The following is a 27,113-nucleotide window of genomic DNA, read 5'->3' as shown; positions in this document are numbered from 1 at the left end:
TGGTATTAAATTTATTTAAGATGGTCAAGCAGGCAACATTAACTGTATTGTTATTGAGTCCTTTTCTTTCTCAGTATGTCCCGAGTGCTTATAGTTGGAGCTGGACTGACAGGAGGCGTGTGTGCGTGTCTCCTGCGCCGGGGAACAGCTAACCCACTACACATAGTGGTGTGGGACAAGGCGAGGGGAGCAGGTCAGAAAACGTCAGTTTTTACTATGCATCCAGTATGAAATGAGATGATGGTCGTGGCTGGTGTGGGGAGTGTTTTTTTTTAAAAGAATGACGCTGTACGTGTAGCATACGGTATGTAGCTAATGCTAGCTCAAAACCCTTTTTTATAATTTATTTATTTATGTATTTATTTGTATTTTTTATTTGTATTTATTTATTTATTATGGTTATTATTATTATTATTTTTTTTGTTATTTTTTTTTATTTATTTATTCATTTATTTTATTTTTATTTTATTTTATTTTATTTTATTTTTTAGCTCAAAACACTGCTTAACAATCACTGTCTCTGGGTGATGTCATGCGCCGTTTGCATATTCATGACGCCATCACGTCGCCTAGCGTCAGCCTCTTTACGTCTGTTTGCTTCCTTCCTACATTTACATTTACATTTACAGCATTTGGCAGACGCCCTTATCCAGAGCGACGTACATAAGTGCTTAAATCTCTAACATTGAATACATTAATGCTGGCTCACTAAGTTACATACTTAAGATACCATGAGTTTAAAACATTTGTTCAAAGTTACAATGAAAGTGTCAAAAGGTGTGTTTTTTTTTTTTTTTTTTTTTTTTTTTTTAAATGCAAAAGATAATGAAAGAAGTGCTAGTTGAAGTGTTTCCTGAATAAGTAAGTCTTCAACCGCCGCTTGAACGCTTCAACCGCCCTTCCTCTACTCTGCTTTGGCTGGTTGTAATTTTAACACAGCCAAAATTCCCAATAAAGCTGTTCTCAAGTTCATATCTTTATGTTTCTGTTGTTAGACAGTGGAACGAGCATGAAACAGTGACAATAGTGATTTATATAGTGGCCCATTAAAACAGCATGTTAGCTAACAGTCAGTAACTAAATGCATAAGTTCAAAAACAATGGCTGTGTTTGCATTTAAAATCATCAATGAAAGTTATTTTTCTCACACTCAGTCTCAGTGCAGGTAACAAAACACAAGAAGGATTGTTTTTTTTTTTCAGAATCTTGGATTTGTCCAAAAAAGGCACTAGTTTTATTGCTAAGTGCTATAAAAATCTCCACACAAACAGGCTAATAAATACATAAAGAGGTAGCTAAAGTTTAATGTCACTAAAAGGGGCTTGAAAAGTCACTAAATCTGGGGATCAAGTTGCAAAGTGTGTGACAATGGTTCCAAAGTGTCACTAGAAGTCACCAGGTGATGTATTGTACATGTATATTAAAGTGTGTTACATGAAGAAGGATGACACATACAGAAAGGTGATCACTGGAGACCAGGTTAGCATTGCATGACAGGGCTCAATCAGCTCAATCATTAAGAAACCCTGCCCATGATGCTGGATGCTGTGATACAAATACAATGAATTATCGAGCTATTTACTATTCAGTACTGTTTTTCTGTGAGCCTGTTTGTCACCGTCCACATTCTTGTATGCGTTCATCGTTAACCTCAAGCCTATTTTTCTATGTAGATGACAGATTGCAAAATAAGAGTCAAAGGCTAAAATTAAGGAAGAAAAATTTGAGATGAGGATGTGTGAACTGAAAATAAGTGGAAGAGGGAAACATAAATGGAAGTATAATATAGTGCTTATATACGAAAATGAACCTTCTTTTTTTGGTGGGGTAAACGGGTTGGTGGTTAATCAAGGGGGTGGCTTTTCTGAGACAGATGTTTGTAACTGGGAAACTAGCACAAGTCTTAGACCACTTATAATCACATCACATTGTTCTAACTCTGTTATACCTTTTGAGATAAAAATATAAATGTGCATGTTCCAGGGGGAAGAATGTCTACAAGCAGAAATCCAAATAATTTGTTTTGCACAGTGGATCTCGGTGCTCAGTACATCACTGCCACACCTTATTATTCCAAAATTCACAAAAGGTAGTACTGTTTCTGTCTTTAAGCTTTTCAAATTATTTTAGATTTCTTACTTGTAGTCTTGCACAATTTTCAATTATATTTTTTCTCTGTCTAGTTTTTATCAAGAACTCCTAACGCATGGTGTTTTGAAACCCCTTGAGGCCACAGTGGAGGGCATGATGGCAATGGAGGAAGGCACTGAACACTATGCAACTCCTTCTGGGATGTCGTCCATTGTTAAGCACTATCTCAAAGAGGCAGGTTAGTGTTCCTCAGCTGTAAATAAACACTCTCAGTCTTAGAGGAAAAGGAAAAGCCTAGCACTTTATAGGATTCATTGATTTGTCCCAATTGGAGAATCCTACAGCAGATGGTTTCCCTATTGGAAATGTTTGAATAATTGAGCAACCAGAAGAGCTAATAAAAGATCTTTTTTATAACCTCAGCTAGTACGTACAAACAGAAATCGAGCTATGTTATATTTCTAATATTTCTGATTATGCTTCCATTTTTATGTAATGTATGCCATTTCCTCTGAATTATAACATAAGGTCATACTGGACTTGAAATCTGGGCTCAACTGCTATTGAATAAATCACAGGTCATTTGATTTTATTTATAGAATTTTGCTGGTTGGTATTCAGATGTTTGCTGTAATAAACCCTATTTTATTTTTTTTTTTTTAAATGAGACAGAAACAAAATGTTGACACTGTTCTCACTGTGCTGCATATAATTAATTTCATGACTGAGTCACTTTAGTGTGTGTGCCTCGTATTTAACCACATATGTACTTTGGCCCCTGCCCCATGTTGCCTGAAAGCAAAATTGACTTTTATACATTATTCAATCAACATTTGACTTCTTTGAAAATCTATGTCCAATTTCCTAAAAGGAGAGCAAAGGGCCATTTGGCATGGCTGTGTACACTGATTTATGGCTGCTGAGATCATAAAGTTTATAAACTGATGTTCTTTTCATATTCTTGATTTAATTCTGACTTAATAGCCAGTGTAGAATGGTTAGATATTTTGAATGTGCAAGAACAAAGACCAAAAAACATTGTTTCTATCTTTATATAGATAGTTTCTATCTTTATGTAGTTTATAATAAGGCTACATTGTGTGTGAAGAAACAATGTTAAGTTTCCTTTTACACTAACAATAGAAATTTGATATCAAGTTCTCATTAAGGTTTCAGACATTAGAATCATCGCCAAACTATCCAACCATAGCACATGTGGTTGTTCTTAAGTATATTTTTACAGTCCATTATCCTCTTTGCAAAAATATAAATACAGACATCGTATGTAATGCAACATACTCAGATACGCCTTCACATGCACCGCTGCTTGTCTAAGCCTTTCATGGTTTGAGTTATAATCGTGGGCGCTTTCTACTCTTGTTTCAGTATCAGAGGAGTAATTTAGCATGTTTAACTATTAGCATGTGTGATGAAAATGACTTCTCTTGTGTTCTCTTTTCTACAGTCCTCCTCTTTCCACTGTTCTGATTTCATCTTATATCTTAAAAATATTGGGAAACTTTGTTTCTCTGCTCCCCCGCAGGAGCCGAGGTGTTCTTCGGTCATCAAATCACCCACATTTACCACAGAGGGCTGTGGTGGGAGGTGCACAGGAAAGGGGGCTCACCAGAGCAGTTTGATGTGGTGGTTTTAACTATGCCCGTCCCACAGATACTACAATTACAAGGAGACATTGGCTCCTGTAAGTACCTTAAACATGATGCATGCACATACATCAGTAAAGACATTTCTGTACCAATTGTGCTCACTGTTAAAAATGTTGTTAGGATAGCAGTTCTGTAGATGTCTAGATACTATTTATGTATATGGTTGTATAAACAGGGGTGGAAAAGTGTATATATACATTATAAATGTGATGATAAAATAGAAAGTGTATGTGTCAAAATTATAGCAGTTTAAAGTCAAAAAGTTGTACTGAAGTACAAATTTTGGTTTGCATAAAACACACAGAAAATCCATTAAGGCTGAAGACTTGAAAACTGTCTTATTGTGGGTGAGACTCTGCCCACTGTAGCCTCATTTTCTTGTTTTTGGCTGAAAAAAGCTCTCACCAGACCTTCTGGCTCTAATAACCTTGCAATGGTCAAAGTGAGTGAAATCACATTTCTTCCACATCTTTCTTCTGATGTTTGATGTGAACATTAATGGAAACTCCTGAACGATATCTGTATGATTTTACATATTGTGCTTCTTCCAAATGATAATTAATTGAGCAGAAGTATATGTACAGTAAGTGTACACCGTATACCATATACATTATGCTTACTCATCAAAGTTGAACATTACTAAATATGCTGTATTTTTAATCAACCATCACTGCTCAAAGCTCAAGGGATTGATTTTATCATATTTCCTGGAAAAAAGCCCTAAGTTAGAGAAATATTGGCTAATGATTTCAGACCAGGTATGCTTGGTTTCTATTCAGCAGAATTAAGGACCTTTCAGGTATTGGACACGATATTAAAGTACACTGTTGGCATTGTTACTTGTTAGTACTGTACTAGTAATAAAGAAATGAATAAGATCCAGAGTCATCTTCAGCCTTTGGAATCTGACAGAATGAATTTTTCCACCTTGTACAGCTCATTAGGAAGCACTTCACTCGCACAGCTGATGAGGAACCTTCATCCTTTAACTCCTGTTTCTTTTGAAACTACTCCCTCATTTTAACCTTAACCTTAACTGGGTGAACAAACATCGCAATGCTGTCATCTGCAAAATGGAAGGAACATTATTCACCTATCCCACTGAGACAAAATGAGTTCTGTTTCCAGCACCTCCGAAACAATATCATACAATAATCCCATTTTATTACTATACAAATATTGCAATCCATCACTTTGAGTGGCATGGTCACACATGGCAGTTAGACCTTGTGTCCATTAGCCCCTGGTTTCAGATGTATACTCCTGCCTCTCCTGACAGTCAGCTGATTGCCCAGAGGCTGGAGTTGGACTGCTGAGAGTGCTGGATCCTTCTGGCTGCATCTTTAAATTGGTCTCCAGCTGTCTGGCTGCACTGCAAACCTCTCATAGGCATCCAAATTTGTATTCGCAGTATGAAGTCCTAAATCCAACACACTTTTTTGAAATGGTAAAACAGGAGTCCATAAGGCCAAATATGGAAATGGGGAGGGGAAGCAGGCCAGGGCCTCTGGGGTGTGTGGTGGTTCTGGGAAACAGTGCATAATGGAAGGAGCGAGCAGAATGTCATTGCATCTGGAGCGAAAAATAGGGGGGAAAAGCCGAATCACAAATTAGATAGTGGACGGAAAATGGAATAAGACAGCTGAAAACGGTGGTGGAATTGCTATCGAGGAGAAGAAAGGCCAGTCAGTTGCTCTTTCAACACTGTTGACACAATCCCAAATGACTAGGTTGTAGCTGCTGAAAAATTCAATTCATGTAAAGTGGTCTGGATGGAGACGGAAGACTGTGTCATTACTGCTACAGAACATGTGTTGGGGGGTTCAGCATAAGTTGTGGAGAAATTAGGAAGTATATTAAACTGTATTAGGAAATCTATTAGAAGTAAAATCTCTCAGAATGCATGTGTACACACAACTGGTACAGGGTTTGCTAAAATATTATACATAATCAAATGGAATAGGATATGTTTATATAGAGTGGAGAACTCTATTATATCTGAAGTGTCAGTGAAAATGGCACAGTGTTGTGCAATGAGTGTGAAAAAACAGACAAGTAAATATATATGAGTGTAAGTGTCATGAAGCAGCATTATACTAAGCATTAAACATAGATATTAAGTCTAGTAATACTCAGTAAACATTTTCTCGGAGAGCTGGAGGAGGATGGTTAGGGCGATGGTGCAGGGTGTCATTTCAGTTTATCTTTGGTGCCTTGTTGAGCAGAGACACTTAAGATTCAGAGATAATGGCTTAAATTGTTCCTGCTTTTGTGTTCATTCATCACTTGTCTCGAAAGGAAATAGGTGATTTAGCATTTGGGAAGCTCCAATAAATAAATGGTTTATATGGTCATTTGTCAATTCATGTTTTTTAAACCCCCTTCACCCTATCTAGGTATTTACTCTTTGTTTTGTTGTACTTGTTGTTTTTTACTTGTACATTTTGTTGTAAATGTTTGCTGTAATTCCTGGAGTCATTCCTGTACATTCCTTACTACACATTGTCCTTTCAATCCTTCTGGTGTGTGTATAAATCTATAAGCTCATCATACATGTGTTATAATTAGACAGGACGTGTGTTAGTAGATAAGAAGATATCCATATAAGACAAAATCTTGATATATACTCATTTTATTACAGCTGTACATGCTACAGATTACATTCATGTGTGTAATGTAGCAGTAGAAAGCTGGTGGGAGATATTCCCAGACAGTGAATTGTGCTAGGAATGATGTCACCCAGTTGCAGTTTTGCAGTGGCACACAGTGGACAGTTGGGGGCAGCAGCCAGGTGTGAAGCCTCAATGTTTAAAAAGTCACAGAGATGCAATCTGGAAACAATTTACACCGATTTAAGATATACACCAAAAAAATGACTCACACTTCCTGCCTCCTTAACAAAATATTGAAAAATCTCAAAAGAATGTTGATTTTAGGTACTAACGTTATGTAACCTTTTTTTTTAACTGTAGTGCCACGATCAATTGAAAAGGTTATGTCATTCTGAATAGTGCCTATTGTTGGCTCAAGGGATGCTTTGCACTTATGCAAAGGATACGTAGGTTGTATTCGAAGAAATTGTGTGTGTGTGTGTGTGTGTGTGTGTGTGTGTGTGTGTGCGCGTGTTTGTTGCGATTCTTTTCACCTCTTAGTATTCACCTCACCCAAAATGAAATAGTGGACTTGCCCTTGCCTGATATTGCTAAGCAGTGCACTTGGATATGTTTAACCATGTCTAAAAATAATGTAAAATAACACAGAAATTAAAAGAGGGACCAATGGGTTTGAAATATTTTTTAAAATCAAAAAAGATGGTGTAAAGAAATCTTCCAATAGACTTCTTTTAATCACCAACACTAACGTGTCACTAATTACTGATAATTCCCTGCAACTCATTTACACCTGAGCAATTTAGACTAGCCAACCCATTAACCAGCATGTTTTTGTTGAGCAGTAGGAGGAAACCGGAAAAGCTAGAAAAACCCCTGATGGATACAGGGAGAACATGTGAAATTCCACACAGACAGAAACTTGAGCTCAGGATCAATCCAGGAACCCTGCTGCACCACCATGCTGACTTCAAATAAAATTCAACGTTGTTTTATTTCGTTTTCAAATATGACACTTCAGCAGGTAGCTCATTTTTGTTTTATTCCCGGTTTTGTGATTTAGAGTTACCATTAAGTTGCTCATTTTTTTCCTAAGCTGACTGTGAAATAGCAGGCTCACTAATCCTTAAATGAACACCCTCAATTTTACACCATCTCTGCTGTACAAATGTGAACATAATTAAAACTTGAACGTTGTATAAATCGTTCCATTCTCCACAGCGCAGTGTGACATTTGGAGAGAGGTCTCTGTGTAAATTATTGAATGTACTTTGCGTGCAGTGAGCCTGAGACTCCTGCAGAGCTGCGTCTACATCTTTTACTCTAATACTTTGGCCCTTCCACTGGATTTCCATGTGTAGGGATAGGAAATATGGTTGTGTATCATTTGCAAAAGATGAATGAACTCGAGGAACTCTGCCGGGCTGTGACACGGCTGATGTAAATCAATGCAGGACTCGGCTCTATTTGTTCCCCGTAATATATAACTGAACATTTTGGGTCAGTGGTTTGACTCGGTTCCTGGAGTGCGAGCTCAGGGGAGAGGTGTCTTTTCATACACTGAGCCATGCCAATTACAGTGCCAAAACCTTAATGCATTCAGCTATAGCCAAATCCCTGATGGATTCTGTTTGCTTTGTTGGACAGAATCTACCCTCTCTCCATAATGTTTGGATGTTTTTCATCGTTTTATTGCCGAATTTCTGCTTTTATTTCATGGTTAAGCCTAAATGCATGCTGTCACTGACATTCTCCTCTAGCTGCCAGAAATGAACAAAAGTGAACAGAATGCAGCTTTTGCAAGAGTTGGCACAGTTTGGGTGAATGTGAATGACATAAGAACATTTGAGTGTTCTCAGACCTCAGAGCCTCATTTGTGGTGACTCCACTTTTTCTCCCATTCACATACTCAGGATACTGAGTCAGGAAACATTTGCACACCTACAGTAAATATGTTTAACTCATACTGTTGGATAGACACACGTTGTTCTGATGACCTGTTTGGTAAAAGTTAAAATAGTCTGTATCTGCTTCTGACCAGAGAAAGTAATTTACAACAATAACAATAAGTAATGCATAGCATGACCGTTACAAAACGATATTCACGTCCAGCTTGTCAAGTACAGTGGAGCGTATGAGGAGCTAGTTCTGCTTTTGTGGCTAGAGCCAGAGAAGACGTAAAAGAGGAAGCTAAGTCTCTGCCTAGAAAAACTTAACAGGCCATGCTGCTGAGGTTTTGTGCTAGTTCCAAAAGTATTCATCGTTGTGGTTTTAATATATTTGAAATCAAATATTTGCACTCAGTTTTTTTAATCCAACATGTTAAACACCCTAATGACATTTCTGTAAGATTATCACTTTCTGTTTCCTCACTAACAAGTTTAACATTCTATGTAAGTCAGTGTCGACCTTTCCAAGTCCAGGTGACTGCATCCAAAGGGACAGGATATCTTTGCTGCAGATCTTGGACCCAGAAGAATTTTTTATGCATCTACAGTATAAAGTATGACTTGATGTGTGGATATGGTGGGAACACATCCCTTTTACCACTTTCATCTGTCCAGGGGATGAGCAGCCATGAACTCCAGAGCCGTTTCATTACCTCGTGCCTCGGGTGACCGCTCAGCCACTGAGTGATGGTGAGCTCACACCCTTTCCTACTGTCAAGCCCTTTCTTGTATTTCCTGACTGCTTCAGCCTTCCCTTGCACTGTGAGCTTGCATTGAACTCCCAGAACATCTAAGCTTTTTTTTTTTTCCGGATGACATCATTTTGCAGACATTTGAATGGCTGCTATATCTTTTTTTTTTTTTCTGTCGTGTACCCCATGTGCCCAACAGTCAAGCATGTTTTTTTTCATCAAATAAGCTTCATCCTCCTGCCAACCCTGAAACTCTGCTGACACTGAGAAACACGATTCTTCATTTCTAATGAAATTTAAGCTCTATTTTTGTCAGGCCAACTCTCATGCCTGGGTAATCAGTCTGCCTGGCTGCATTATTCAATTTGGGGCTAGACTACGAGATAAGTACCGTACTTTTATTTTACTATTTAAAAGCATTTATCAGCTGATATTATAACAGGTATGATGGGAAAATGCAGTGTGCTTACAACGTAGCCGTTCTGTCCCCTCCGCCATACATAAATATCCGAGCATATCGTTTTGCAACCAATTACCTCAAGCTCCAGTCCATCCTTGGAATACAATTAATGTGTCGAGTTACATCATCTTCCTCCAAGATAGGGAGTCTCTTTTTGTTTCCCGTCAAGTGTGTGGCTGTCTGGCGTTCCTGCTTTTAAATCTAGCATGATGTAATCCTTTTTCTGACTCCTGACAGAGATGTATGGCTCAAACCACCCCACCCCCCATGCACACAACCCCCCCACTTTTCCCCCTGCGCTGTCTGGCTTCTTGGATTTAAATGGATGCTCTCTATCTCAGCAGTTTAGAAGACTCAACAGTCTAGGTATTCTTTACAATGCAATCTTTACTGTAATGTTTAGTTTAGAGTCTAATGACCTTATGACAGGAACAAGAGATGATATTATTTTAGCCTTGGTTTATGAATTTTGAATGAATGTATATGATTGCATATTTACATGAACAAAGGATCAGGTAGCCATCAGAAAGGATTAAAGAGCGCAATAATCTAAGCTGATGAAAGGTCAAATTTAAAATTTAAAGCACAGACTCACTGAATCTGGACGGTGAAAGGTTAAAAAAAATCGCCTGGTCTTTTTTATCTCCAAACACCCAGCTTCAGATTGCTGTTCTTGTCTGACAGGAGTGGAACCTGATGTGCTTTTTTATTGTTTTTGCCCATCTGCATCAAGGTTCAATGAGTTTTGTGTGTTTTGAGCTGCTTTTCTCTACATCATGTTTGTAAAGAGCGCTTATTTGAGTTACAGTAAACTTCCTGTCACCTTGACCAAGTCTTCGGACCTCTCCCACTGACAAAACATCTCTGTCCAAAGAACTACCACTCACAACAAGCTAATAAAAAATGTAATAAGATATGTGACCTTTTAAATTCTTCTACATGACTGGTAATGCAGCCTGCCATTTATTCTCTGCAGTTTGCCACTGTGTCTGTGTACAAACTCTAATAAAACTACACGACTGCCATAATGATTCATCTAATTCCATGAAAGTATATGTACATGTCCAACCTCGTATTTGTGGGCAGACAGGGCTACCGCATTACAGTGCAAACACTGCGAGAGTAATAGCTCACCTGATGAGACGTTATAAAAGCACAGATAAACTCTGGTTTGTCACTGTTTTGCTTTTAGAGCCCTAGTTACACCATTCAATAGGCATGCAGGAAGTCACAGGTTTAAAGGGCCAGTCAGGAACCGGTGTAACTGACAGCTTGGCTGAGATGACAGTGACATTTCAATCCGCACCAGTGCTACAGGTTTTGCAACAAAATTCATAATTCTTTATTTCTGCTGTTTTTAGATTGAACCGATTACTTGGAGCAGTTTGTAATGTCAATATTAATTACAGCAGGTATGTCTTTAATATGAAATTATTACTTAATGAAGTTTCAGAAAGTACCATTTTAAATATAGTTATTAAATGCTTCTCTTTAGGCAGATAGATAGATAGATAGATAGATAGATAGATAGATAGATAGATAGATAGATAGATAGATAGATAGATAGATAGATAGATAGATAGCACACAAATGTTTTATTAATAGTAAAAAAAATGTAAATCACTTTGTCATCTGCTCCTCTCTTGTGTTATTCGTGAAAATCTTTGATTCGGAGTTATACTGGAGCACAACGAGGATCAGATCAGAATCTCAGGCCCTGAACCAAACGCCTTCCATCAGGACACGGTTCTAATCTGTATTGGGATTAGAATGGAAGATGATTCATCACTGAATCACCCTTTAAATTAAAAGGACCTCTGAAAAACCTGTGTCTGATTTCCTTCTTAAGGAAGGCTTTTTTTTCTCTGACAGAGAGGCAAGGAAAAGTTTAGATAACGTGATGGATCTGCTGTCACTGCCAAAAAGATTTTTATTATGAGTAATGGCAGCTTTTACATTTTGTGTCAATTCTCTTTTTAATGTCTTTCAGCATGCACTCCCTCTTTCACTTAAGCATGCAAGGAAAATAAAATGGTCACCGCCTAAAAATAGTCATCTGACAAAAAATCGGTCCTCTGAGATGTGAGTGCTTTGGTTTTCAAATACAGGAACAAAGTGTGTCTTTGCAACAATTAGTCAGATGTGTCTGAGGAAACACATTTTGCTACGTTCTTTTCTTAGGTAAATGTCAACTCTATAAATGTGTGCTTTGCCTGACTGCTCACACATCAGCAAATTTGGGCCACCAATTTCACTTTCAAACAGGTTACTGAATACTTTAAACTGCTGTGTGATTACACTAAAATTTGGCTTGATTTAGTTGGCATGGAGTGGCAAGTCTTCAATGCAATGCACCTAAATGAAGTTACTGTAAATTAGATAACTAAATTGATCTTGTTGTCACAGTAGAACTGATTTCATTTGCTGCCTGAATTAGTCTGGAGTCAGAAATGGGACATATTGATTTCCGATAGACAATCACTGAATGTCCACTGCAGCACTGGTCAACACGCTGTGCAACTAGATAAAATGGGCTCTTGATTTATTCATTAAAAAGGTGACAGATGTCCTGTAATATGGGTTTTGTAAATATTTCTCAGGTCAGTGTTACATTTCTGTAAAGAGGGCCTGTCTAACAGGCTACCTTTGACCAGCTGCTTAAAATAAAGCATGCGGCTTGACGTCAGTGGTGAAGCCCTCAGGTCACTGCCCTAAATGTCTCTGTTTGGTCCTGAATTAAACTTGAGCTTTCTTTGAAATAATCCTGCCTGTGAGCAGCTATGTTTACCCATCTAGATATTTTAGCTGACATCAGAACCATGCCAACTCCTTATACCTGCCTACACAATGGCATCCTGTTTGTAGGATGGAGGAAATATGGATAAAAAAAAGTCCCTGAAGTGAAGAGATTAATAAACATTCTTGTAAATGTGTAGGATTATGCAAGCACAATTATGGAATAAAGAAAAGTTTTATTTATTATTCTAAGAGAAATCTCTTCTGTATTTAGTCCACAGAACTTTTATGGTATGAGTGTTTAAACACTGAATAACTGTGTGTTGGTTAACTGCTTTGGTTTATACGGAAAGCACCATCGGTTTTCTCAGTACAGTTGGACAATTCGTTACTCATCCTGTGTCATTTATGTGATGATGGCATTCGAAAGACAAGTCATTGTCCAATCCAGAGTCTTAATTGTTGAGAAAGACTTGCTGAAGTTGGTAAAGGGCTTCTTTCAGCGTCTTTTATGTGAGTATGAGAGTTTTCATCCTCTTTCAAGTAAAGTTAGCCCAGCTTTTGCTATATGTGTGTCAGTATCTAATAAATGAGAGTAGTGTTTTATCAGCGTTTCAGATTTGCAGCTGCTTGCCAAAGGTTAGCTTGGAGGCATTTGTGATGCTGGTCTTCATCCGTTTAATTGGCTACATGAAATAAAGTGTTTTCTCTTCCAGGTGGTTTGGCTGTTGAAATCGCAGCCTGGCTTGGTGCTGAACGGATCTCATCAGCCCCACAGCCAGTAATTTGACCTGACTGAATGTGCAGTTGGAAAAGTAGTTCAGGGTTCTGTCCCAAACGTATATGTATATCATCACTGTCAAATATTATTTGATCAAATGGGTGTTGAAAAAGGGTCCGTAAGGAATCTTTGCTAATGACAGCCCTCTCACACCCGCACATTTCCTCCTCCCCCATTGCCCTGACTTAAGCTGGGCCTAACCATGTAACACTGCAATAGTTCACCGTGCCCCAAACAATGCTTTACTTAATGCTGGGCACAGTTCACTGAGTGCATTAAAAGTTAGAAAAACAACTTCCGACACAATATATTTATTTATAAATATTCTTTCTAATTTTTAGGATGCATTCCAGAACGTCTTAGGCAACTATTAAAACAACCTTTAAAGAGCTAAGAGAGATCATAAATTGTGAAACGGTGCTGTTCTCTCAAGCAAATCTATTTAAATAGATTTCCAGTATGCTGCACTGCCGTGTGGACAGAGTCCCTGAGGATAGCGACAAAGGCCACTCTTGGCCTGGGAACAATGAAAAATACATGGGAGTTGGTGTGCTCCCTTAAAACAATGTTTCCTTGAACAACACCGACCCTACATAAATCATGCAGCCGCTTTCAAAAATAATCATTTGCCTTTGTGTTTTGGGTAGCGATTTTAAATTGTCACTATTTCACCATGTGTACTGTGCACCTTCAGTATGAATGAAAGATTAAAGTTCCTTTTATTTTGTTTTGCTTAGTCAAACCAGTGGAATGGGATTGTGGCCAGTGATCTGAGGGTCGTTACTACATAAACTATATTGATCATGGATTTTTTTTTTTTTTAATATGACGTGTTTTTTAATCTTTACATCACGCCACATAATACCACAGACACAACTCCAAAAGCATGCAGGGATCCATACTGTAGATCACCACATTTTCACCCTCTCACCACATACTGTAGAACACCACAGTAAAACTCATGGCTTGATATCCGACCATGACCTCTGGTTACATTTGATTCAGAGAGGTACCTGTGTTGGGGAAAAGCATGCTCTACAGTAGGAGGCACTTACACACTCTGTAGCCTGCGCCCCCATCCCAAGTGTTCTCTCAGAGGACATTTAAGCAACCAGGGAAATTTGGTTTCCTAGTAGTTAGCCAGAAGATGAACTTTGTGAGAAAACGCCCTTGTGCTGTTATTCCCTTCTCTCTCTCTCCTCTCTTTTGCACCCCATTGCTTGCCAGTGAGCCATAGAGCATGTTTCACAATAACATTTTTATAGTTGTGCCCCTGCCAGATGGGAGGAGACAACACTGTTCATAATGTGTTACCAACCTGGCATGCAAACATAAAACTCTAGTCTCTGAACCGTACCTATATGAGGCCTTATAAAAAAGTTCAATCTCTAGCTTATTCATTCCATTGTAAAGAAGCAAATGATGTATTATTATAATTATAATATAATATATATTTATATGCCATATTTTTTAAACCCATTGTCTTCAAAAAATAGGCCAGACATGGCCTAGCATTATTCTTTTCAAATTTTTGTGTGTTTGTTTGTGTGTGTAATTCAGCTGTGTTTTTCTACCTTGGTTGAAGACAGACCTTAATACCTTCAGTTTTACCTCACCTCACTGACCTCTGATTAACACTCAAGCTCACACACACACACACACACACACACACACACACACACACACACACACAAAGGCACGTGTTCGGAGAGGAAGTTTTATGAGGAAATCTCATATCTCATGTTATAACATGAGACCAGCAGTGCAACTTCTGTATTCTATATAACTTCTTGATTTCATTTTTGAATTGCGACTCATTTGTTATCAACTCTGACATCTTCCTCTAAATTGTCTGAGCAGTGATACATTATGAACTAGTGCACTTCACAGCTTTTGTCATTGACTGTACTTGGAAAAGTGCAGCTTTCCTGCAATGCAGTACTCTGGCTGTGGGGTAAAAAACTCTCAGGGACAAACAGACAGAGAGGGAGAGAGACACAAAAAGATAGAGAGAGAGAGAGCAGCTGCTTCCCCCATGCTGGAGTGCACAGCTGAGTGTATGCTATGGCCTGCATTGATCAGGCCACGCTATGTCAACACGCTAGGCCTAAGCAAGTCCTACACTCGTTCCCCACATCAAAGATCCAGGGGCAACAAGAACCAGCACCCGAGCTGCATACTGGAAAACTTTAACCTTGTCATCTCACACACATACACACACATTCTCTAATGTAGTTACTCTCCTCCTCAGACATGTGAAGGACTTATGTTCTTGCGGCAGGGGCCAGCGATGGTTTACGTTTTCAGGTTGGGGAAATGAAGCCCTGCCAGTCAGCCAATGGGGAACACATAAGCAGCACATGTTAGCTTGTGTGTAAGCACAAGTGTGTGAGAGAGGAAGTGTAAACACTCAGCCAGTGATGGAGAATATCTCCAAGATGTGTAGAGGAGTGTGAGTGTTAAAGGCATTCGTACAAGGCGAATTTATAAAGTATAGGCAGACACAGAGCAGGCTCCTACACTCCTGAGGTCTGGCGTGACAAGAGTGCAAAGAGGAAAAAGATATAAGGTGTGTGAGGGAGTTTCTGCACCTCAGGATGTGAATACGCTTGAGGTTTAGGCTGTGCTCATTTTGTCTGTTTCAGAGCTTGTCAGAGGTCCCGAATGAATTTGAGTTCTCTTTCCACTTTCTTATTGGGTAAATTTGGAAGAATTCCCTGTGCTCTGTGTGTCATCATGGCTTTTTTGAGACTTCAGCCCCATAGAATTACATTGTTTCTCAACAAACCTTTAGTGTCTTAACTACTTGACTATGTGGACAAACAGCTGAAATATTGTCTTATCCTGTGGAGGAAATTAGTCACCTACCTGCATTTTCCCCTAGACTACACAACATGCAGTTACACAACTATTACACAGCTCTATATAAGTGTTTCTGCACTGTTCTGAGCCATGAGGATTGTGTATAGAAAAACCGCCAACAGAGAGAGTAGTGTTCCTCTCGGTGCAGAACTGTGCTCCCCACCTGTTGGACAGCTGTGTAAGGAAACGGGCAGCAGAGCTAAATATTCCTCCAGATGAAGGCAATTGAACATCCATCTGGAAAAATGCAAACCATTCCATCAGGTCCACCTACAACAAACTGCTGGAACGCCATTTCTTCCACCACCCTGGGGGAGTGCAGAACTAAGATCTCTGTAGCTGTGGTTCAGCTCTCAATTGTACTGCACTGGATTGGATCAAACTTTTCATGAGCCTTTTAACACTCCTATTGAACTAACTCTTTTATTGAAATCCTAAACTTAGACATTACAAGAGAAGCGTGAATACCCTACAGAGGTCTATGTTAAAATAAATCAACCCGTGGCTTTTCTTCAGCAGTGACATGACACCAGATACATCTGGTTATGTAATAAACATCTGAAAATAAGTATTGATGAAGTCGAGAGAGAAGCTTGATGGTATTCTTAGAGCTTTTTGAAACTACAAAGCACTCTGCTAGGGATAAGGGCATCTGGATATGTTAAAAATGTAAATATAAAATATGTAATCCTTGATCTGACTGAAAAGAAATGACACCTTTGCTTTGAGTTTTCATTTGCGTCTGTATTGTATTAAATGTGGCATGTGGTTGAAGTGCAGCGCAGAAGAAGCACAGGTTGAGCCTGCTCTTAGACACCATTCAATCATGTCACGATGAAGTGGATGGTCCTGTTTAGACAGCGTAAACTCATAAAATGGCATCTTAACCAACTTGTGTTGTAAAAAAAAAAAAAAAAATTGCAAAAATGCATTGAACATGCATTGAGAACCAAATCTAAGCTTTGAGTTTTCATCCTCTTCAAGTAAAATAACAAATCTAAATAAGTATTACATCAATATTTCCTTTTTACAATTGTTTCAGTGCTCCATGCAGTTTTACAAGCAATTTGTCTGTTAGGTTGTTCCAGTTATCTTTAGGAACTTAGGGATTTGCATTTGCCCTTATCCCGAGTGACTTACAGAAGTGCTTTGTATTTTCCAGCAAAGACACCTCCTCACTCTAGTACAAACAGCTCAGGCTCTAAGAATAGCATCAAGGTAAAACCCTGCTAGACAGCAACAGTAGCACACGAGTCATGTTTTTTTAATCAATGCTAATTTAAGCATTTGGTGAAGAGGTAGGTCTTCGGTCCTTGTTTGATGACAGGCAGTGAGTCAGCTGTTCGGTCAGCCAGAGAAAGTTCATTCCACCACCTGGACACAGAAGAAGCACGATGAATGTCTTCCTTGTATCTTGAGGGATCTTGAGGCAAATCTAGCCGTGCTTCAGGCTTGAAGGGAATGTGGTACAGTGTTTTAATAAGTGCCTTCGGGCAGGTAGAAGCTGATCCATTTTAGACTTTTAAGGCAAGCATCAGTGTTTCGAATTTGTTGTAAGCAGCTACCGAGATGCATTGGAGGGAATGCAGCTACAGTATGGATTGGTGTGAGAGAACTTATGGAGATAGAAAGAAAACAACTCATGCAACTGGATGCAACAACTCATGCAACTCAAGGGAGGAGTGAGTTGCAGTAGTCCAGAGGTGACCAGGGACTGAACAACCACTTGAGTGGCCTCCATGGTGAGAAATGGTTAGATCCTTTTTAGGATGTAAAGAAGAAACCTTCATGAAAAAGTCAGGTAAGAAGTATGGAAAGTCCCGCTACAGTTCTACAGGCTGACTTCATGAAGACAGACAATTCACAACTACAAATAATCATTTAGTAATAATTCATTTAGAGGTAGATGCATCGGTTATGATGAATGGATTCACTTAAAACAGCCAGACAATGTTCAGCCTTGGCACTTAACCACTTATCAACACAAGAAATACATAGATATATTCTTCTCACCGGACCCTGTGTTTTAGGGTCTTTTGTGCCATTTGTGCAAAAATTGACATGTTCCATAACCAGATTCTTTCACCAAAAGAAAAGATAAAAGGCTTCTTATGAATTCTAGCCTCAGGGTTTGCATTGTTTCCAAACTCCCCATGCTCAGATGCAGCAGCAGATTTCTCTGTACCAAGGGGCACATTTACATGCTCATAATTCACCACAGATGCAATGCAATAGCAAAAAAGAATCTTAGAAGGTCCAGGGACAAGAATGTGTCCTGTCGATTTTGGCTGTCATCTTCTTCTTACTGAGAAAGGAGATGAAGGTATGTGTTCTTGGTGTCATCTGGATCCTTATAGTGGAGATACAAGAGACGCTTGCATGGCATTTTCTTTTTTTGTTGTTCAAAACCACCAACCACATCATAAAAAAGTTTCATATGATTATTGATTCATTGTAGAAGCAACACATTTTTTTTTTCTTTTTTCTTTTGAACTTTCACACATGTTTGTAAGCCTCGTGATATGTTTGGACTGTATTTCACTATTTTTAGCATGCTCATGAAACATCTGCGAGTCGGCATGAGAGGAGGATGCGCTTTGGTTAATAAACTTTCCTGAGGCTCTTTGTTCACTTTCTGCAAATTTTTACATTGCCAGTGGTAGGAGGGGAGCATTGGAGTTTGAGTATCCTCTCCTCCAGGAGTAAACTCTAACCTTTGGTATACTCAGAAATCGTGGGTAGATGACCAAAGCCAGGCCAAGCATGAGTTACTTGGACCAATAAACAACAGATGTTTCTGACCGGAAACAAGGACAGGCTTTCTGAAAAAGAAAAAAAAAAAGGAGGAAGAAAAAAAGAAGATGAAGAAGAAGAAGAAGCGAAAAGTACAAACATCTAAAAGATAACCCTCAGTGTTTCCAGATTCCCATGTAGCACACTGAATAAAATACTTCTTGTACTACAGCTCGTCAGTCAGAGCCTCAAGTGGCCGAATGCACCTGGAGTCTACAGCTATATAGTCCTTAAAATTTAATTAGTGCCCCTGTGGCGCTGTAATATTGATTTCTGTGTAAAGGTTTCTGCAACACATTTCAGACTCAACTTACAGAGAACTCACACACTTCCTCTTATTTGGTTAGTGAAGGCCTGGAGGCTCCTCAAGCACACAGCTGTCTGACAGGATAAGTGGAGAAGTGATGTGATGGAAAAGGCTGGCAGATGTCTTGATCTTGTGCTCTCTCTCTCTCTCTCTCTCTCTCTCTCTCTATCTCTCTCTATCTCTGACTATATAGTGCTGAGTGAGAGTGAGAGGCTGAAACTAGAGGATGTCAGCTATTCCTCTCGCTACGCCTTGGGGCTTTTCTACAAAGCCGGCGTGCAGATCGGAGTCCCCTGGGTGGCCAAGTATGTCTTCAATAATCCCTGCATTCGCTACATCGCTATAGATGATAAAAAGAGCAATTTAGGTCAGTGCCTCAGTTTTTCTTTCTCCCCTCCCTCTCTCTCTCTCTCTCTCTCTCTCTCTCTCTCTCTCTCTCTCTCTGTGACACACTGTAACATGTTTTAGCTCCCTTACTGAACATTTTAGATAATTTCTTCCACTACTTCCTTGTCTTCCTCATCCTGTATGTCCTTTTCTCTTGGGTGTCTCCTACCTTTTTCTGCAATACTCATCCCCTTGATATTCTTCATACTTTCCCACAAGATGTTTAATACACGTGTCACATGACCATCTTTGTCTAATTGAAGGTTCATCCTTCTTCCTGTCATCCCTGCTTCTGTCAGGCATTTTGATGTACAAAGAACTACAGGAGTAGAACACGCCATAGATAAAATGGAGACAGTGTGAGGATGGAGTGAAGGAGAGATTTCCTCTATTTGCGATTGGCTTAGCTGCTGACTGGCCTTGTGACCCGCTTCCTGCATGTGCACTAGATCACGTTGTTAAGCTTCACTGTTGATAAATTCATACTGTACGAAATCGTGTATGTGTATGTTGTGCAGAGAAATTGTGTTTAATTAGTGTATAGGTGCATAAGACTGCTACTCATCACAAGGCCTGCCACACCTGCCACCTCTTATTTACTCCATGCTTCTGAAGGCACCATCATAATTAGTGGGCATGTTGAATATTGCATTGGACTGTGCAGTGTTCTTTGAGGCTGGACGGCTCCCTGCAATCCTCCTCTGCCTCTCTACTGCTATACGCTTTAATCTCCACTTTCATCGCTGTAATGTATTTATCTTAGGAGTAGGAGTTCACAGAGTAGACTCTCTTTTTTTTTAAATGTCTCAAATTGCTGAGACACATAAAGACTAAAGTACAGCACATGTAATAAAAACCTTTAATTTTTAGCTGCTCTAAATCTAGCGGTGATATATTACTCATAAAATATCTGATTCACAATTGTCCCAAGTCCATTTGTGTTCCAAACACACACAAATATCATAGTTAAGAGTATTAGTGAGACCTGATACTGATGCTATGTTTTGTCACTAAAAATCATCGAAAAATATATCAGTCTGTCATTAAAGTCTCCATGAAATGGCTTCTTAACTGCCATTTGATTCCATATCTTCATTTTCCTTCTGAAACAGGAAGTTAGAGCGACATTGTATTAAGGACGTAGCATTCGAGATAAATGTTGGTCTTTTTCAGTGATCATTATGTACTGGTTTGGACCGTTTTGTTCACTGTTAAAATAAAACACTCAGAACACTCGGAACAAATCGAGACCCTGAGATACTGAAATCTCAAAGAAATGAAACGTGGAGTGACTTCAGTTTGAATTTGAATGTTCTTGGAATTCTTTATTAGGGGAAAATCTTTAGAAATGTTCTTTGTCCTTTTTTCTTGGGCATTGGAAACATACGAAACAGTTTATCATTCTACAGGGCAAGATATTTTCTGCAATGCAATGCCTGCCTTCTCCTCACCCTGTGAACTTTGTGACCTGTGCTGCCCACTCCAACAAATAAGTGACTCAACCAGCAGGCATAGTGCCAGCCTTCTGCCCACGCACCATGACCTCTCTCTCTCTCTCTCTCTCTCTCTCTCTCTCTCTCTCTCTCTCTCTCTCTAACACACACACATACACACTCCCTAACTTTTCCCTCTGCCCTTCTGTCTTTCATTCTGTCTCTCCCTCTTTTCCACTCCTCTTTACTTGGCTTTGTGCCACGTGCCTGGGTTGTTTGACACTAAGTTCCTAAGCAAGTGACTCCCCCGCTATGTTGCAACTGCAATGTGTTGACATTAATTCTCTTATTCAGAAGGTAGAGGTAATTGCCATCATACTGATAAGTGTGCACACTAAAACTGGTGATAAGCCTATTTAAATGGTCAGTGATTCAGTCCTTTTGTGCCCAATCTTGGCTCTAAACTCATTTGTGCTAAATCCTGTTCACTGAAATTCACCATTTCACTGGAGCAGCAAGTTTAGCCAACACGTCGAAGCTTTAATGTGGAAATGACATTATAGGTTTAGCTCCAATACTGCTGTGATAAAGTTCGTCGGCAGATTAGAATAACTGACTTTGAAAAACAGAAGAAAGTCACTTCCTCTTTTGCCTTCATGCCTCTAACCTAATTGCCATTCTCCAGCTCGTATCGAAGAATCCTGCGCAAACGTCCGACCTCAAACATTTAGTGAGCAAATCTCCGTTTTTACAGAATAGGTCTCACTGAACTGGTGGTATAAAATGAAAAGCACTTTGTCATGAGTCACTATAAAGTCAGTGAATCGAACATCTGTGACTGCCAATGGCTTCAGTATTTAGATTCGCTCAGCCATTTTGTTTGTATTTAGCAGCATCCGTCGTTCCCCAGGTAGTCATCAAGGGTGGGTAATAGCATCACCCGTCCCGCTTCAGAGGCCACAGCATCTCCAGCTGCTCAAACATCCGGCATGTTTATTGAGCACAATAAAGCTTTATTTCCACCAAATCAGGTTATATATGCATTTTAAAACTGTGCCATTAGAGAAATGACTACATGGCACAATTAACTAATAAATCAGGACTGGCCAAAAGGCACAGGTCATAGCTGTGCTGAGGGACTGTGTCTGTAAGGCATTAGCTCATGTGGTTTTTCTCATGCCCATGATTATATCACTGTGTACCATGGCCTGGATGCTATCATAAACAGCTGTTAAACACCATGCTTGCACTAACCTGCTCTACTCACTAGAGTATTTGTCTAACAAATGTTGACCGTGACGTTTGTTAAAAAGGATGCCGCTTGATGCAAACACTGGGTCATCCATTAAATTGGTTCCCCTGTCTTTCTGTTACAAAAATTTGTGTAAAGGGAGTTTTTTTTTTACTCAGGAAAATAATTGTGGTATTTTCATCCTATCTTTTACTCTTTGCTCAGCAATTAGACTTATTTGCTTTAAGCTCATTATGGTATGTGTAGCTTCACCATACTAAGTTTAATGAATGAGCTTTTCTCCTTTTCCCCAATCACTTGCTTTTGTTTGTTGAGCCTGAGTTTGCTTGAGAAACTTACTGACTTGTGACAGGTTTTCCTTTGCACTAATATACACGTGATTAAAAACAGCTCATAAATGTATGCTGTGTTTGATCGTCCTATGTGTGTTCAGTGTCAGAAGAGTTTGGTCGCTCTGTGGTGGTGCACACCAGCGTGCCCTTTGGCTTGAAGCACTTGGAGCAGGCAAAAGAGGAAGTTCAGGCCATAATCCTACAAGAGCTGCAGATGGTGTTGCCAGGCTTCCCTGAACCTGAGACCATCAAGTGCCAAAAATGGAGATACTCTCAGGTGATCCCGTATTTGTTTATGTCTTATAACAAATTGGTCAAATTTATCACAGACGATTTATTTTATCCTCTTGACTTAAATATTGGGTGGATTTTGGGCTCATTTGTTTGAGGATGACAGATACAGTATGTACAGAACATTTGTTCAATTTGTTCACTAATAAATCCAAATCCTTTGTTTCTATTTATATAAATCTTATGAAATAATGTTTATGTAATTCACTCAAAAAGGCAAATTTAACCAATCAGATGCCTGGCCCTGAAAACAGATGGTTGCTGCACTTGAACCGAACCCCAGAGCCCCATATTTAAGTGGACTAGAGATCAGTTCTGTGGATCATAGCCAGCTTCAAATACTTTTGCACTTCTTAATGCAATGTAGAAAAAGTGCAAAAATGACCTAAAAATTGTATTTAAATAAAATTCATAATAACTTTGGCTTACTGAAGAACTAATATCAGCAAGATGTGATCAATTTTGCTTAAAATGTTATTTCAGGTTATATAGCTGTGTGCAGTTTATATAGTTGTCCATCATGCAATTTCATCATGTAAAACGTGTTCTTAAAAAGAGGAAGTTTTTTTTCTTGCAGAAATCCTCTAGGAGTTTTATGGTCACGTTCAAAAAAAGGAAGAAAGATGGGGGCCTTGGCTTGTAGCTCCCCCCCTGCAAACATGCTGAAATGATGCTAATGAAAAGCTGCAGCGCTATACATTGAATAGCATTCATATTTAATAGAGTGAAGCATAATGGAGGGCTACAGGCCAGAGTGGTGAGGGCTGGAGTAAAAATGCATTATATTATACTTTAATGATGCACAGAGATGTTTTCTCTGAGACATACTGTACAGCGAAGTTGTGCTCTTACTGACACGCACACACACATTCACAAATACATGCTCACCCCCACACAGTTGGCTCACACGCACATACACTTACAGTAGTTCACTGTGCGCCCTTTCTCACACACTTCTGCACGCTCTCTCTGTTTCTCTCTCTCTCTCTTTTGCACTCCTTCTCTCTCTCTCCACCCCCATGCCGGGCTCCTCTGCGACACACATAGCACTGGGCCTCTGCTTAAGGTCAGAGGACATGGAACATCTGTGTGGGAGCCCACATCTCACTACAGGCCAGAGAATGGGCCAAGGCCTGTCTGGGCTGCACACACTCTCTTGGACACACACACACAATGTATGAATGTGTCAGAGGGGTTGTCTACTGCCTAGAGGTTTTAATGGCTAGAAAAAAATCTCTTAATTGCTTTTCAGAAAATGGTAATTCAGTCCCTTCTGCAGTCCCTTCCTGCAGGGAACAGAATGTCAGAATTTCTTTCAGCTGTTGCCTGCTGTCGAGAGACGTTTAGAGAGAAGTGAATGGAGAAAAATTACATAATCGCAATTCAAACGTGTGACTTGTTTAGGAAATGTCACAAGCACAGTGACTTGCTCCATGCTGTGACATGTATACACAATCTCTATGTGACAGAGAGTGATTCATGTGTACAAACTGCTCAGAGGAATCCTCATATTTTGAGGATTATGAAAGCTGCATGGTTCATGTTTTTGTCAGCTATTTTTTGATGAATTTCCAGCATGTTTGAAGGGTTTCATTTATATTTACATCTTTTTTTAATAGTTTGTACTATGAAATCTATAATTGGTTGTTGTAAAGTTGTCCTAAAGTCAGCTATTTCTGAATATCTGTCTCTCTTCTGCTGAAATCTGGCGACGAGTGTAGCGAAATACATTTGAGGAGGTGGAGGAGGTCAGCCCTGCTAATATCAACTTACTCCTTGAGTAAACCAAACAATTTGTTCTTGGTCAGGTTTCAGCCGGAAAATTCATCATTTGATTTACATACAGATTACCGTTTAGAGCTACAAGAGGGGGCAGGAAAAAAAAACCCTCTTTTTTGGAGGCAGTGATAATAGCATGTCGTCTGTAGATGCCTATTAAAAGCCCAAGGAAATGATATTATTTCCATGGCTTTAGTGCACTGCACCTTGATGTTTATCAAGAGTTCTGGGGCCAACAGAAGCCTCAGCAATGAGACTGTACACTCAGGAGATATGTGCTTACTCCCAGTTCTCATTCACGAACACTTTTTTTTTATTTTTTACTTCACCACTTTGCATAATGATTTAAACATTGTATAGAAGGAGCAGTTGAAATGCTTTCTGTTCCAGCCTGTATGGATTGGAGCAATGTTTGCTTTGATGTTGTCTCAAATTAGGATTTAGGAGAACTGCTTCTTCCCCAATACACCCATAACATAACAGCAACTATTTGAAGTACATGATTCAAATATACAACAAGCTACAACAAAAAGGGGGGGTAGGTCATTCACTGTAAAGATTCATCCGCAAGTGGGTGGATTGTGTTTTATAGGGAGAAATTGGGACCGTTTCCTAGCTTTCTATGGGAGTTTCTGCAATGTTATATAACATCTGGCACACAACACTGGCAACAGGAAAGTTTAGCCTTCCCCATAGAGTGTGTTCCCATTGACAGGTTTCAATCCTGGTATACCAACATTTCACTCAGTTTTTTGGAGGTCAACACATTCACTGGACATTCCCAAACTTCCTGGGTTAGGTTCCAGATCAAGTTTGACTCTACCATGGATGAACTGTTTGGTGAATTTGAACCAATAATAGATTCAAGTACTTTAGATTGCATTAAAGGCTTCAAGATGATAGAGTCTTGACCTGGGAGGTGAGAGATTTTTATTTATTTTCTTTCCTTCCTGGATTTTCAATCTATCATGCCCATTTATTAACACTATGACCTGCAGATTAGATAAGATGAGTTAATAAACAAGCCCATTTGTTATAAAGCTTTTATCGCAAGACCATCATATGATTATATGTGACTCCTTGTTAGATAAACGTACACGTCAGCGATGAATTGAAACGTCTCCACAGAGTAAGCATGAGTCAAACCCATGAACCAGGTGTTGGCAAAGCCACGTGCCGTCTGCTTCAGTCTGCCAGGCCAGGTTTGTAATCAGGCTGCTAATATGTGTGCTCTCCTAAGCCAATGTAAAACATAGTGAGTAGCCCCTGCCGTGCTAAGCCAGACCCACCCTACACCCAGACGTACTGAAACTATGATTAAAACCAGTCTTGCTGGTATGGTGTAATCATGTGGTCAAACCATATACAAGTAAGTGGGCATATGCATCTTGTTCCTGTACACTGATTGTTTTGTGTGCTTTTTAAATTAATTGATGTATTACTGGTCTTGAATACCCTCTTCCCTTTCTGGTCTTTTTTATCATTTATGCCCATATTGTCAGATTTTTGAGTCTACATGATTGTACACCCTAAATGTATTTACCATATCACGGTAAAAAGCACACAAACATGCTGTCAAATATGAGTCAGCTCTATAAAACTGGCTTTACAAGGTTGTATGTAGGCACAGTGTATCTGGGACAGTAGCGTACAATCCCACTCAATAGCAGCACAACGTGAAGGTTGCATCAGCTATTGGAAGCCGGATCGTTAGTGCAGCACTAATGCAGCGTATGCTCAATTGTGTCGTTAGGTGACAAGATCAGTGGCTGACTGCCCGGGGCAGATGACACTGCTCGCCAAGCCTCTGCTGGTGTGCGGGGGCGACGGCTTCACACACTCCAATTTCGACGGCTGCATCGAGTCAGCCCTGAAGCTCTTTGAGGTTCTGAAGTCCTCTCTCTAAAGCCGCCATTGGGAGGGAACGCGGTATTTTTGGGGGCAGAGGAACTGGAACGGGTTTACCAGGGATGATTCAGACACAGCACCTCCTACGCATGTACTGTATGAAGAACAGTGATACTGTTGGGCAGAAAAACCAATTACGTTACTGCTTGAGATTCAGAGAATTAGAAGATCGAATAAACTGTGAAGTACAGGTTCGAAAAATACTCCTTATATTGATTTTATATAATAGCGGTGTTGAACACAAACAGACATTCAGGTTTCCTAATATGTAATGTAAATGTTGAATGATTTTTGTCTTTGAATAATGTTGCCCTTGGGTTCTGAGATTTAAGAAAACAATAAAAAAAATCCTTAACACATTATCCGATTGTATCTGCGTTGTGTCTTTTTTCATTGTTAAAAAACTTAAGCTTGTGCAAATCAGACTTGTGGTGAGCGTGGATGTGTTTTTTGCGGGGAACACTGCCAGGTTGCTGAGCAGCTATTGGCCAACATGCACTGTTTAGAGGTGCTGCAGCTGGGTCTTAATCTGGGACAAAATATTTGGCAGGCAGGATGGTGAAAGAGCCTCTCTTAATCCAGCCATAATTATGGCTCGGTGGGCCTCAATTCCAGTGCACAGCTGGGTCTGCCTACCCCATGCTCTCTGTCTGTCTCTTGCTCGCTCTCTTTCCCATCCCCCCTGCACTCCATTCTAATATGTCAGACACAGTATTATATTACTCTTACATTCTACTCTTCTGCTGGTTGTTCTGCATCACTGCTTTGGGGAAGCTGGATCAGT

The 27,113-nt window shown here is 39.5% G+C and overlaps 1 protein-coding gene across 4 annotated transcripts in view; it reads left to right on the top strand.

Annotated features, from left to right (window-relative positions):
- The window catches only part of rnls (renalase, FAD-dependent amine oxidase), a 26,951-nt gene extending 260 nt beyond the window's left edge, over positions 1 to 26,691 (top strand). For 2 of the 4 annotated variants that reach the window (XM_060860642.1, XM_060860650.1), the window contains exons 2-8: positions 75 to 193; positions 1,984 to 2,089; positions 2,184 to 2,329; positions 3,635 to 3,793; positions 19,141 to 19,314; positions 22,453 to 22,628; positions 26,175 to 26,691. In XM_060860642.1, the coding sequence (XP_060716625.1) occupies positions 75 to 193; positions 1,984 to 2,089; positions 2,184 to 2,329; positions 3,635 to 3,793; positions 19,141 to 19,314; positions 22,453 to 22,628; positions 26,175 to 26,327 (1,033 nt within the window). In that variant the 3' untranslated portion in view covers positions 26,328 to 26,691. Of the gene's footprint in view, positions 1 to 74; positions 204 to 1,983; positions 2,090 to 2,183; positions 2,330 to 3,634; positions 3,794 to 19,140; positions 19,315 to 22,452; positions 22,629 to 26,174 lie in introns of those variants that run through there. The other 2 variants (XM_060860660.1, XM_060860669.1) reach the window with 2 other exon arrangements.
- The last annotated feature ends 422 nt before the right edge of the window (positions 26,692 to 27,113 follow it).

The sequence above is a fragment of the Tachysurus vachellii genome, chromosome 2 (assembly GCF_030014155.1).
Source record: "Tachysurus vachellii isolate PV-2020 chromosome 2, HZAU_Pvac_v1, whole genome shotgun sequence".
In the NCBI taxonomy this organism is placed as follows: Eukaryota; Metazoa; Chordata; class Actinopteri; order Siluriformes; family Bagridae; genus Tachysurus; species Tachysurus vachellii.
The sequence above is the reverse complement of the archived record's forward strand: the minus strand, read 5'-3'. Positions and strand labels throughout refer to the sequence as shown.